This window comes from Macrotis lagotis, chromosome 1 (genome assembly GCF_037893015.1).
Source record: "Macrotis lagotis isolate mMagLag1 chromosome 1, bilby.v1.9.chrom.fasta, whole genome shotgun sequence".
In the NCBI taxonomy this organism is placed as follows: Eukaryota; Metazoa; Chordata; class Mammalia; order Peramelemorphia; family Peramelidae; genus Macrotis; species Macrotis lagotis.
Window position 1 is genome coordinate 823,415,238 of NC_133658.1, and position 14,640 is coordinate 823,429,877.

The 14,640-nt window shown below is 36.0% G+C and overlaps 1 protein-coding gene across 2 annotated transcripts in view; it reads left to right on the forward strand.

Annotated features, from left to right (window-relative positions):
• Positions 1-14,640, forward strand: part of ITM2B (integral membrane protein 2B) — a 30,405-nt gene that overhangs the window by 9,503 nt on the left and 6,262 nt on the right. For both annotated transcript variants that reach the window (XM_074217118.1, XM_074217117.1), the window contains exon 2: positions 13,328-13,456. In XM_074217118.1, coding sequence (XP_074073219.1) covers positions 13,328-13,456 — 129 coding nt within the window. The remainder of the gene's footprint in view (positions 1-13,327; positions 13,457-14,640) is intronic.

Below are 14,640 nucleotides of genomic sequence, written 5' to 3' on the forward strand. Positions count from 1 at the left end.
AACTTTGTGGTCATGGGATTGATTTCCACAAATTTCTGGTTTCTTTGCCTTAAGGTACATATATATGTTTATGACCTATAGTGTCAGCAAAGTAGATAGGTATTTGTTAAATATGCCCCCCTCCACTCCCCATGGAATTCTTTGGATTCAAATTCATAGGTCTGACCTGATCATTTTTACTAGTGGGGATCATAGGAAAAAACTGAATTACCCACAGTCACATATTTTAGATGAGAATTCACATTTCCTCATTCCCCGTTCATTCCAGCATTCTTTCCATTCTACCACACTAAAATACATGTGTGACATCTTTTCCTGAATACCAAGGTCAGTTTAATAACGAATATTCATCCCTTTTTGTCATCATTTATATTTGGTTGGTGATTGCACTAGACTCAAAAAGGAACATTCAACCTCTATCTTTACAAAATAGAATGGGTGTGGTTGTTTGTTTGGGGCTCTATATGTGTATGTATACTAATATAATATATTAATGATTTACATTATATGTAATATATAAATGTTAACTATATACAGTGATTTTATGTGATATATAATTTAAATCATTTATATACATTTTCATTCACATATATGTGACACAACACAATTGCCTGTTTGTCGACTTGACTTTTATTCTTGTCATATAACCTGAATTCTCATATAACCTAGGTGAGAGCTAGCTTTCTGATCAAACTGGTTCACTGAGCTTCTACATGAAATTCCAGATTTATCCCCAAAAGGCAATAAATGAGGGAGTAATTATTTCTTTGCAAAAGAACTTGCCAAAGAATTAGTTTGACTTCTTAGAAACAGATCCATTGTATAAAGGGAGAAGGTTTCTTCTTTATCCCAGCAGATGGCCCATCGAAACAGTCCTTTGTTGATCTGTTTATAACAAATTTTATACAATGAATAATTCTGTACAAGTGTTTTCTTTGGGCTCTGTCCATGTAACAGATGAGCCAAGGTTTTGCTTTCCATCCAGTAGCAATTTCTCCAAGCCTTCCCACCTCAATCCAACCTTCTATTATAACCAAAAAAAAAAAAAAAAAAAAAAAATCCAGAAATTTAGGGAAACAGGAGGGTGGGGTTTTTTGTTTATTGACCATTGACTATAGGCCAAGAACATATTCTTTGTTTTCTCCAATTCAAAGCAGTTTTTTTTTTCCCACTAAAAAAAGTAAGTATTTGATTCTGGATCCTAAAACCTGGAAATAAATTAACACCTGATTCAACAACTTCATTACTACCCATTAGCCTGTATGGTTGTATAGTGAAATATGAACACTTCTCTCAGCTTCAAGAAATTTCAGTCTCTGTCTACAAGATCTCTGAGGTCCATCCTACCTCTAAATTCCTCAATATCTTATGTAGCCTAGATTTGGATCCCTACCACCTTTGTTACTTTCTGTGTGACTGAAGTTTTAAGAGTTTCCACACCTGTAATATGCTCATAATACTAATGCCTACACTATCTGTTAAAGTTATTGTGAGGCTCAGGTGATATTAAATAATAAAATTATCCTGAATTCCTTCCTTTAGGATTGAATACATTTCCATCCAACTGCCAACTCCATTCCAGTGATTTTTGAAAACTGTGGCTTTTTCCCATCCTCCTCCGGCTGTTTCCTTATCCCCATTCCCTCAAACCCATCCCCTCCAGCCTCCTGCTCCAAAGCTATCCAACCAATAGTTTGCCATAGGTTACTGACCAGATTACCTCTTGAAACTCCTGCTGCGTCTGTCTACCTGCTGGTGACATAGCTTCCTTAGCTACACTTCCATCACTGCTGGTTATCTTTTAACTCATATTGTCTGATTCCTTGGGATCATGGTGGTGGGGTTAGATTGATTGTTTCATGTTCCTCATTGCTATTTCCTTGGTTCTTTCTCTACCACCCTAATTCAATTACCTGTCCTTTTGTGGAACTCATTCATTCAGTATATATTTATTGCTTCTTTTTTTTTTACATTTAATAGTATTTTATTTCCATATATTTTAAAATATATTTTCATAAATATGTATGCATACTTGTCTATCCCCCAGATTAAACATAAATTTCTTGTTATAATCTATTCTAATCCTGTCATAATCTTTTGTCATTCACTTTAATTTTAACCTTCTGCCTTACAATTTTTTTTTCATTGTGACCTCCAGGACCATGATTCCTTTGTTCATTCATTATCAGGCCATCACCCCTGTATTGTCTTCCCTTTCCCCTCTTGACCCCATGATGAGCTAGATCAACTCTACATTGTCCTCTTCTTTTGAGTACCTCGCCCCCTGTATTGTAATAGAAAACCAGCCCCTCTAAACCCCAGTCTTGGGTCACTCTCACCACTCCTATACTAGTATTCATTGGGGAAGTCTTATCATTTCCAGCTCGGTGATATATTTAGTATAAGTCCCCTTCTTTCCTTTGACATTGCCATCACTCTGGATCAGGTCCTTCCTCATCATTTTGTACGAACTGTTGTAGTGATCTGCTGATAGGTCTCCTTGTCTTTCCCCATTTCAGTTGGTCTTCCACCCAGTTGTTAGATTGATATTCGTAAAATTCAAGTCTGACCATATTAATCCCTTGGTCAGTAAATTTCCAGTGGCTATCTGTGACCTCCAGGATCAAATATAATAAAATCCTCTGGTTTTTAAAGCTCTTCATCTTTTTTGATCCCTTCCTACCTTTCCAGTCTTCTTACACCTTCCTTCTATATACTCTGTGATCCATAGGTCATTCCATCTCTACACTTTTATTTTTTGAAAAAAAATTTAAAAATTTATTTAAGGCAATGGGGTTAAGTGACTTAACCAAAGTCACACAGCTAGTAAATTCAGGACTGGTACTCTATCCACTGGCGATCTATCTATACATTGCCTGTCACAAGTACCTAATTGAATGAAACTTATAACATCTATAACTTTTTTTTGGCCTTCATCACTTGGTCCAGATTTTTTTTTATTTTAATGTTTTTGATGGCCAGTAAGTATTGTACAACTGAGTTGATAAGTATTAAAATAGTGTCTTGTTTTAAGTGTGCTATCACAGAGCAGATGCAGTCACCTCCGTTGCCTCTTGAACACCTGCCCCCTGCCAGGAGCAAATTACTTATTCTCCCAGAAGATTAGCTAATGAAAAGTAAACAAACTTCAAGGACCTAAAGTACCTACAATTTGCAGAGGATTTTATGGACCCCCTGAGCCACAGGCCCTGGTACCAGTTTAGACTTTTAATATTGTTGAAGAAATGAAATGTCATGACGTTTAACTATATGCAAACCTTTGCAGGTTCAGTTTGAATAGGTAACATTTGTAATTGGCAGTACTTTTTCTCTACAGGCTATATAATGTCCTTAACCCAAAAATGAACCAGGTGGTTCTGGGTGGGATTCATCTGTTTCAACTTTTAGTGTCTGCAAAAGCTGAAGAGCTTTTCTGAGTTCCTGATGTTCAGATTAGAAGGAATCAGGGTCATCTTTTAATATAACCTCCCTCTCAAAATACAATTTGCATAAGATTCTTCCTGTGGCTTAATGAATTATATAAGGAATTACACCATAATTAGGATCATGTTTTTTGGTTACATAAGGAGAAACGATGTACTTTTCATCTGTTCTTTTTAAATTACCTAAATTCATGGCTGTTTAATAATGTTCACAAGAATGAATGTAATAATTTTGCCAGAATGTCTTGCTCAGAAAGTCATCTTTTTAAGGTTATTGGTATTTGATCAGTTTAGACTGGTTCAATTATTTTTTTCATCCAAAACAATCTAGTTATTTTATTAAGTGATAATCTATGGTAGGCAACTGCGTAAACGCTTGGAATACAAATAAAAATCTGCCCCTACCATTGACCAGGTTTTGGAAGGAACTCTGTGCTTTCCAGTTCAGAGGGTCCTGAGGGACAGAAAAGGAATTGATGAATTGTGATTACCAAGGTTTATGCAGTCTCACAGGAAGATGTGGTTCCTGGTGGCATGATGCAGTCCAGCTGAATGGGAAATGAAGTGGCAACTGGTCTTTCTGGTCACTCTCCTGAAACAATACTAATGTTGGTGTTCTATCCTCTTAAAAAAGACTAGATTGGGAAAAGACCTTCCAAGATCGTCTTTTCTTTTGTGCCATCCTTGAAAAAAGGGTTCAATTTGGAAACCTTTCTTAGAATAACTTCACAAACTTCACTTTATCTGACAGAAAATTCATATTATTGTCCTATTTGATTACTTTAATATAAAATACATAATTTCTGGAAGTGAAGGCAGAACAAAGCTTTTTAATGTTGAAATTAATTTCTTTGAAAAAATCTAGCCTTCTTGGTTATTAAGATCTCCAAGAAGAGAACATTGATATACTAGATGGTGTAATATTTACTAGGTTGACATACTTGCCAGTTGGGGGAATTCTGTCAGTTTCTACCTTCCTGTATTTGGAAATTTGCCATCAAAACTCTGAGTAGGCCTTCTACATGATTCTTCACTTTCACATCTTCAGATGCAGACTAGGAAATAAATTTATATTCCATAGCCCTTAAGGAATATCCCTCATAACATATACTTCTCATTAAAAAAAAAATTGTGGCAGTGTTAAATTTGGCTGCTTAAGAAATGTGCAGTATCATAGATACTGCACTAATTTCTTTTAGTTCTAACCTAATTTCCTGTCCTAGGAACACTGTCCAGAACTAAATACCTGTGCTAATTTTGAATGGCCTAATGATGTATTTGGATTCATAGACTTTCCTGATTTGGTTTTTTTAAAAGTCACTAGATTTTCTGCATGATTCCTTAATAAAGTTGAGTTTCCCATTATTTTACTCTTGTTCTTTGGAACGGTAATTTAAATTTTTTTTTTGTAATTTCTTTACCTGAGGATATGACTCTTTAAGCAATATTTTAATCTTGTTCTTTGCTTTTTTTTCTCCTGAGAAGACAACTTATATAATGAATAGAGAGCTAGCCTTGAAGTCAGGAAGGTCTGAATTTAAACCTCATCTTTGACACATACTAGTCTTTTGACACTGAATAGGTTAGAGGCCAGCCCTTCTCAAACCTTTTGATCTCAGAAATTCTTTATACTCTTAAAAATTGAAGGGTTCCCTCCTTTGTTTATATGGTTACATCTGTTGATAGAAATTAAAACCTCTTAGTATTATGAAAGTAGTTTTGATCTCAAGGACCCCCTAAGGGTTGAACTTTAAGAACCTCTTTAGACTATAAATTACAGAGAATATGCCACCCACATTGGCTACAAGGAGTTTTCTCACCTGGGAATTTCCTCAATTAATAAAATCGCAGGTGTGTGGTCTTTATCCTTCCCCCCCATCCCCACCCATCACCCTTAAGTGGCAATTAATTCAGTAACCCTGATATTTATATTTTATAATATTCAAAAAGTTTTGATAAGCCCTGATTTAACTATTAAAGATGAGTATTTCGAGAAAGTCTATTAGTGAAAGAAATTCAAGGGTCTCTGAAGTATGGGGCTGGTATTTACAGGGGGAGAAAGGAAGTGTGGACTATTATGTCACTGTAGTTGAGATTGTAGTAGTCTTCGCTAGAAAAGTCAACTGAAAATATTAAATATAAACTTGAGACTCTAGAGGAATTTGCAATCTTTGTATTCTTGAGGCTGTTATTATGCTGTCAGTAGTCAAAGAACATAAACACCTGCTATTTTCTTGGCCCTGTGCTAAGACTAGAAGGCAAAACGATTAAGTTCCAAAGTAGTATAGCCAGGGAGAAAATGAGATATCTATTCTGAGCCCTCTCCTTAAAAGGAGGTTTTGAAATTCATGACCGATCAAAGTTTGGGACCTAGGTAGTGTTGAGATACGAGTTCCAAGGCTGAGAGAATTTGCAGGATGAGGAAGTTTTATCTTTCATGTGATTTGTGTATCTTATCAACTTCAGCATCAGCAAAGAGTATTATTAATAACAACAATCCTATATTGTAATTTCATAATTACCTGACTCTAGAGGTCAAAGGAACAGTGTGTGTGTGTGTGTGTGTGTGTGTGTGTGTGTGTGTGTGTGTACACACCTTTTGTCTCTGAGTTGAATACCTTTGGTATTAGAGTACCACTAGAACTGGTTTCCATGGAATCATTAACTTTTAGATATGGGTGGGACCTTAGATGCCTTCCTCAATGCTCTCCCCTATCACAGATAAGAAAGATAAGACCCAAAGAAATTAAATGACTTATCTTTGCCTCTCAGTTAATGGCAGAACTGCTACTGGTATCTAGGACCTGACCTCTGGGCATTGTTTTGATTACAATGTGCTGATGGGAGTGATAGGGACAGAAATGAATGTGGAATGAAGAGATGTTGAACTAGATAACCTGTGGTCCCTTACAGCTATTTTACCCAGTGTTTGACTAAGACAGTGGAAAACCACTGGAAAACCATTCATGAACAATGATTTCACTAATCTTCTTTGACTATCTCCTCTGGAGAAGTATTCAACCTTCAGAAAATATTTGAGTCTTTTGTGTATTAGATAACCCTGATATAACAGGTTCAAAATAATCCTACCATTTTGCATATCATTTCCATCAGTAGAAGGGTCCTTAAAAATCTGTGGGAATAGCTATTCCATTGATGCACAACTTGGCACTTTACTAGATGACTTCTTATGGTGCTGTAGTTAAAAATATTTCATTCCTGGGTGGGTTGCTCTTCTAAGGGGGATCTTGAGGTATAGTGGATAGGGTTGGATTTGGAGTTAGAGAGACCTGGATTCAAATTCCCCCTCTTGAACAAGACCCTAAAACTATGATTTTAGCTATCAAAATAGAGACAGTATTTACCTGTAGTACGCTGCTCACAGGCTCAAATAACCTTAAATGCACGTTATTATTATTGGTCCTCAGCCACTTACTAAAGTTTGAGGACAGATAAGTTTATTTGACATCTAGTGTTTTACATCCTGAAATATTGTTTAATAGACCATTAGGAAAATCTTTCCTGAGATTTAGGCTTTGAGAACTCAGGATCTTTTTTCATGTTGACCAGTCATTGTGATAGTGGAGTTTGAATATAGGCAAAGAGGATTCCAAATCAAGAAGGTGATAAAGTTGAGTCTACTGGCTCACTTTTCCAGATGTATCCTGCCATAAATACATACATATACATATATGTATATGTATGTATGTATAAAATAGGGGCTTCATAAAGTCTTGTTGGTTGATTAGCATGAGGTGAGGATACATCAGGTTTATCCTAAATTCAGTTTTGATGGTAGACGTGGAGAAATAGGAAATTATTTTAGGCAAAGCCAACAAGAAGAACAAAGATCAGTCCTCTAAAGTGGAGGAGGGGTCATGTTGAATGAAGATGAAATGAAATTGCCAGTTTGACTTTGGGTAGCCATGGTTAGAAGAAGAGGAGAGGGCGTCAAAGAATTCTATTGTGATGAACCTGATTATACTCAGGAGGATGTTACGGTTCTCACTTGACTATATTTTTAAATGTCCCAGATCTTTTTAAAGAACTTGACTTTCTTTAAAAAGTACATTATTAGTTCAGGGCATTAGAATGTGATTCAGGTGGTATGATGTATAAGTACTGCACCTTGGACAAGAACATCTTTAGCCCAGTCCCAAACATTTTCTAGCTAAGTGACCTTGGGCATGTCAATTGATCTCTATATGCCTCGGTGTCCTCATCTGTAAAATGATACTTCCAAGGTTTGTGAGATAATATTAATTATAGTCTGTATTCTTACTACAGTACTACTTTCTCATTTCCCACCCCCACCCCCAAGTCAAATTGTCTCCTTCCAGTTGGAGGAATGTTTTTTCTTTTTTTTTCTTTTTTTTATCCTAGAAATATATTATCCTCTTAGAGTTCTGCATCCTGAAATGTTGGTTTAATGTGCTATAATATTAAAGTAGGTTTCCAGAGAGCTTTGGGGAAAAATTTTCCCTTAAAAATTCAGCCTAAAAAGAAGACCTAAATAGAAATGTCTGGAGATATGAAGTTACCTGTTAGTTTGAGAACAGTGGAAAGAAAAATATGGGAAGGCTACAGCTTTTTTTTTTTAACCTGGGTTAGATTTATAATTGATGACACATTCCTGAAGACCTTTAGGGAAATGGTTGAGGTGATCTAAAAATATGAACTAACAGAAATACTGTAACTGAATTTATCTTTTATTTCATTTCTCTTTTACACAATTAAACAGTGATATCTTGCAGTAGAATGTTTAGCTCTTAGCACAATGTCTAAGGGCATACTATAGGTTTGGATTGCAAGTATGTATTATGAACATGGACAGACCTGATTTGTGGTAGAAACCCTCTTTTCCATTGCACATATGCACCTGATCTCTGATTTTATAGGCTTGAGAAAATTGCCTGTTATTATAAAGGATGGTAATATGTAGGTTCCCCCACATAACTGAAACTTACCCACTTTTTGTACCAGGCTTACCGTAGCCCATAGAGGCTTCCATCTGCTAATAGGGAGGAGGAGGCGGAAATCTGTGCCTTAGAGTATACAGGTTTAAGAAACCTGGAGAAAGGAATCTCTGCTCAGATTGGCCACTCATCTGTATAACTTATGAATCTTTCAGGATTTACTTTTAAGAGGAGAGAATTGATTTTGTCTTTAATCATACATTATGTGTATATCAGAGGAAGAATTTGAACCCAAGTGTTCATGATCCCAGGACCAGCACTCTATTGGCTGGGTTGTACTGCCTTGCCAATCAATGTTTAACTTCCACTTGTGAAAAAATAAACACTTCTATAATGTGAATTATTATACTTCAATAAAGTATACTGGACCCAATTTAATCTTCTCTTTATGATTAAAATCTTTATTATAAATACCAATAACAACTATTCCACAGAGAAATTATGGAAGTAGGTAACTAGGGTTCTTTGCCCTAACTCTATGACCCCAAATTTAGATGTTTATAGTTGTATTTACTTTTTAAAATTCCTTCTCACCACAGCCTTTCTTATTTCCAATTTGGCATGGTCTGGGAAAGGACATCATTAAGTATTAGTAAATTTTGTTTAAAATAATATGAGAAAAATAGAGGAACTTTAGTAAGAACTTTAGTGAGTAGCTTTTGACCTTTATTTTGACTGCCCAGAGACTCTTCACATAACTTGATCAAGGTGGGACCAGTGAATAGAATGTTAGTACTGGAGTCAGAAAGACTCAAGTTCAAATGTGACCCAAGATGCTGTGTGAGCCTGGATAAATCACTTTACTACTCTTTGCCCATTCCCTCAGCTGTAAAATGGTAATGTTAACTAGGTTGTTGTAAATCACTAGATTGTTGTAATTACTAGGTTGTTGTAAAGATCAAATGTGATCATATTAAAAAGGCACTGAGCACTGTGCTTATTTCCTTCTCCTTCCTCTCTCTCTCTTTAGGTTTTTGCTAGGCAATGGGGTTAAGTGGCTTGCCCAAGGCCACACAGCTAGGTAATTATTAAGTGTCTGAGACTGACTTTGAACCCAGGTACTCCTGACTTCAGGGCCAGTGCTTTATCCACTGCGCCACCTATCCACCCCCCCTTCCTCTTTTTTAAAAATAGAATTTGGTTCTTGACACTTTGAGAACCTTTAAGATCTTCAAAAATGAGCTACAAACCTATAAGCTAAATAGTTTAGTAAAATATTTATTTTTTTTAAATTTTTGATTGACATTGTTTAGCAGAAAAGTGACAATGTTTCAGTTGAGGTAACTTAGCTTTGTATAAAAATAAAAATTATTATCAGAGACATGGAAAATCCAATCAGAATATAGGTGACTAAATATGTTTTAGTCAGTTCACTTTAAAGGTGAGATGGATGAATGTTTTTTTTATAGTTGTTTGACAATTAAGATGTCTCAGCTCTGACAGTGTCTTATAAACATGACCTCCTGCCTTCCCAGCTAACTGAGCCATTCTATAAAAGTTAAATGGTCCTGAAATGTTCTTTTTTTCCCCCCTTATACTTCCTAAGAAAAATAGATGGAATTAAATTTTAATTAAGTAAATTTTCACAACTCTAGGGAAGTCATAATTTTCCCTTAGATATGGAAATCCTTTTATTTTGATGTGAATCTTTTTAACTCTCATTGACATTTTTCTCCTTTGTCCCTGTATTCACCTTCCTTGTATCCACTATTATTTGTATTATTATCATTACCCCTTCTCCACCTTAACTCCTATTATATACAACTTAGGGTCACCAGTTATGTCATTAATGTCTTTGTTATCTTCATCACCTAGTGGGTTCCTGTCATATATAGTCACATATTGGTGGAAATGAATTCAGATTCTTCATTTTAGATTTCTATGTTCTCCATAACTTGACCCAATCCTAGCCAACCTTAGACCATAGAGGCTTCCATCTGCTTGCCTTTGGTCCTACTCTTCCTCTTTGCCTTCTTCACCTTTTTTTCTGCTCCAAGTACCTCATTACTACCTATCTAGACCCAACTAAACTTAATACCTTCTGCTTAGGAATGCCTGTAATTCTTATATTTAGTACCAAGAGGTCTCACATTCATATTATACATTAGATTTATTCAGATGTCATATTTATTCAGTTGTATATATATGTAACTCTTGTGTTGCCATTCAAATTGTAAATCTAGGGGACTAGAAAGATAGTGGTGCCCTTGAAAGAAACAGTTTCCCTGTTGGGAAAAGGGATGGATTCGGAGGGGAATGATACAATTCTATTTTAGACACAGTTGCTAATCTACAGTCATCATGGAAAGTAGGACTCAAGAGACTAGCATATGTAGCCTTGTCGGTTGCTCTGGGACAGTTTCTGATTTTCTCTGCCTCTCTCAATCTTGCTTCAAATTCTTACTAAGCTGTTTGTTCCTGGGCAATCACTTATCCATTCTGTACCTCAGCAACCTGTTCTGTAAAAATGAAGGTAATTCTAAGCATCTACTTCACAGGGATATTGTAGAAGATGAAATGAAGTCACATAAAGTATTTTGCAAACATTAAAGTACTATAGAAATATTAGTTGTTAATGATTGTTATCATTATACTCTCCTTCATGATCTCATAAGTTCATATTGGTTTAATCATCATGTCCATATAGATTACTCACGAGGCTATATATCTAGTCTCCTGAATTCTATTTCCACATCACCAACTGCCTGTTGGATCTAGATACCTGTAAACTAGCTGGCTTAGACTGAATGTGCCTAAAACAGAATTATATCATCCTCCAAATCCATCCCTTTTCCCAACTTCCCTGTCTCTTTCAAGGGTACCACTATTTTTCTAGTCCCCTAGATTCACAAACTCAGAATAAACATTAGCTTCTCACCTCCACATCATCAGTTAGTTGCCAAATCTTCTTTATATCTTGACACCATCTTCTCTGTCTAATCACTACCATCACGCTTCAGCTGTTAAATTTAAATTTTTAAAAAAGAGCCTTCTGAGTGGTCTCCCTGCCTCTGTTCTCTCCCTGCTTCAGTCCAAACTGTTCTTCCTAAAACTGAGATCTGTCATTCCCATACTCCATATACTTCTCCAGTTCCCTGTTAACTTCTCTAGGACCAAATGGAAATTCCTGTCTGGCATTTAAATAACATTTCACAAACTGGCCCCACTTCCCTGTCCAGCCTCATAATACATCATTTTCCTTCCCACCCTCTGTAAGTCTAGTCAAACTGGCTTCCTTACTGTTCCTCATACATAGCATTCCACCTCCCTCTTGTGTCCTTTGATACTGGCTGGTGTCCAAGCCTTGGTATGTGGTTTGACTTCACTTGAGTTTCTCAGAATCCCTAATGTCTTCAACCTTTAAACAACCACCTGCTCCCTGAAGCCTTTCCTGGTCTGGCCAACTGGTCCCCCCACCCCAAACTACCTTGTATACTTATATACATATGTACATGTCTTCACCAGCTAAACTGTAAGCTCTTTGAGGTTAGTATTTGTTTGGGGGTTCTCTGAAACCTACCTTGAATCTCTTGGGTATGCCTATCTTTTGTGTTTTGGGCACATGCACACATACACAGGTACGTCTTCTTCCCCAGCTAAAGTGTAAGCTCTTTGAAGGTTGTTTTTTGTCTCTTCCATTCATGAATGTTTGCTTTTTAATTGATTGATAAACTATAAGATATATAATTAGGCAGAGATTAAAAGTGGCCAAAAGGGCAGTTGGGAGGGAGACCTTGTGTCATCTCAACTACCCCATTTGTAAATCATATGACTGGGTAGCTAACTGGCTTAAAAGAAATGTACTTTCACAATTTCACCATTTGTGCCTGCTGCCTGGCTTATATGAATCTTCATAAGGGGAATTAATGTTCATCATTTTTTTTAGCATAGTAACTAGAGAGAGTTGATTCTCTTGCTTTGATATGTAGATAGGGTAATTTTATTTTCTTCTTTTCACCTTTTATTGTACCTTTTTTTCTACCTGATTTTTCCTCCAGTGTCTTTGTCTTGTCGCTTCTGCCTCTGGAGACAAAATGCAAGTACATCATCAAAGCCAACTTAATGTTCCTAGGATTTTTGGAGCTGGGGTGAGATGGTGAGGGTGCATAATTAATTCTAGACAAATAAGCTTAACATATCTTTGACATACTGAAATTGTTATATTCCCTTCTTGTGAATTCTTTTCTTTTTATTGCCCTTATATAAGTTTACAAAAAAAGAAAAGCCGAATTTATGGTACAAAATATAATCTACCTTTCAATTCTTTATATGATTTTCAGCTCTTCATATTTTCATTTAGATATCTGTTTATTCCCCTTTTTGTCCCTTTAATATATTTTTACCTATTTTGTTAAATATTTCCCAGAAAAGTCTTAACCATTGTGAAGGAAAGCAATATATATTTACCCTTAATATCAACAATTGGTAATAAAATTATCAAAGCTTTTCCATTAGCCTTTTTGACCTTTTAAATGTTAAAAAAAAGTATATTATAAAAATCATCTGAGGAAAATATATTAATGCTCTTGCAGATCAACTGCAGTAAGTCAGGGACTGAAAGCAAGAACAGGGGCTATTTTTCTTCCACAGATGCATATCTTATGAAGGAGGCAGCATTACAGACTAGAAAGAACCTAGATTAACAAAAGGATCAGGAGACTCAGTCTTGGGACCAACAAACCCAACCACTGTCCAAGATGTGTGGTCTCAGACAATCATGATATTAAACTCCAGGATATAACTCATCACACCTACAGCTGATCATCTTATAAATGTGACATCACTGGTTCTCAGGTTCATATCTCTCATTCAAATGAGAGGTTGGGCTAGTGTCTTAAGGGATCTCTTAGGGCTAAGATTGTGTATCTAAGTAGAGATGTAACATCTTTTCCCTTGTTTCACGTTTAGGATCCAGATGAAGTGGTACCAGTTGGCCAGAGAAGAGCCTGGTGTTGGTGCATGTGTTTTGGACTTGCATTTATGCTTGCTGGAGTAATCCTTGGAGGGGCATACCTGTACAAATATTTTGCATTTCAGGTCAGTAGGGGATGGGATTCCATCGAGTTACTTCTCTGCCTTCCCCGTCTGTTTTTTGGAAAGTTATCATTTGACTCCATCTCTTGCTCTCCCCTGTGTCTGTAATGGCCTTTAGCCATGTTCCTAGTGGTTATTTTAAGGTTCCTTAAATCTTCCAATGACATTTTGGCTAAACTCATACAGCAGACCCTGAAAGGAAAGCCATATTGTGTAGTCTTGAAATGCACGGACTGAAGAGCAGAAATTCTTGGAACTTTTCAATTAGAAAATCCTTCTTATTTCTATGATATTTAGTAGTTAATAGAGAGTAGGACAACTTTTCTTGACTGCCAGCTGAATAAATCAGCCTGTAGCATCCACAGCCTCTGGCTTGGGAGATGTTGGGTCAGGTCCCAGTTCAGGCTCCCTCACAACAGTCTATTCTCTTGGGTACTCTTAGCATCTTGGCATCCTGTACTTTTCTTTCCCCCTGATTGGTTTATTCATTCTCTAAAGTATTTAACTATACCAACAGTGTTACTGGAATAAAATAGTTTTAAAACTTTATTATAAACTAGAGTTTTTAGTAGTAATGGCAGTAATTTAAGAACAGGATTATAATTACTTTAATTTATATTTATTCTGTTTATCTTGTACTTTTCTTGATATTCTTTTTAGCTAGGTCTTTCTATCTCTTTTAAGGTATTTTTGACTTCTAAATTTTGAGAAAGGGGAGAACTCTGGAATGTTAACAACTTTAAAATTCAGAGTCATACTTTTTAATTACCATAGAATGAACATTGACCCTTAATCAGAGGAATTCATTTGAAAGTCTTACTGATTCTTATGATCTAGGACAATCATTTAACCTCCCTCTGTAAAGTAAGTTATACTCAGCAACTCCTGAGATTCCTTCCGGCTCTAAATCTGGATTCCTGTGACCAGTCATTTTATTTTATACAGAAATATTTGTGTAACTTGTGTAATCTTCTCTTAAAGAGAAGATGAAGGTCCACGTGGAATTCAGTTAATGGATAGGACAGGTTTACTAAAGTGCATTCTGTTGACCAGGGTACTTGAATGAGAGACCTTAGACTTTATTTACCAAAATAGTAGAGAAGTAGAAGGGGTGATGAATTTGGATTCAGAAGACTTAGACTTCAAGAAATCTCATCTTTGAATGCCACAGATTTTCTCACTTATGA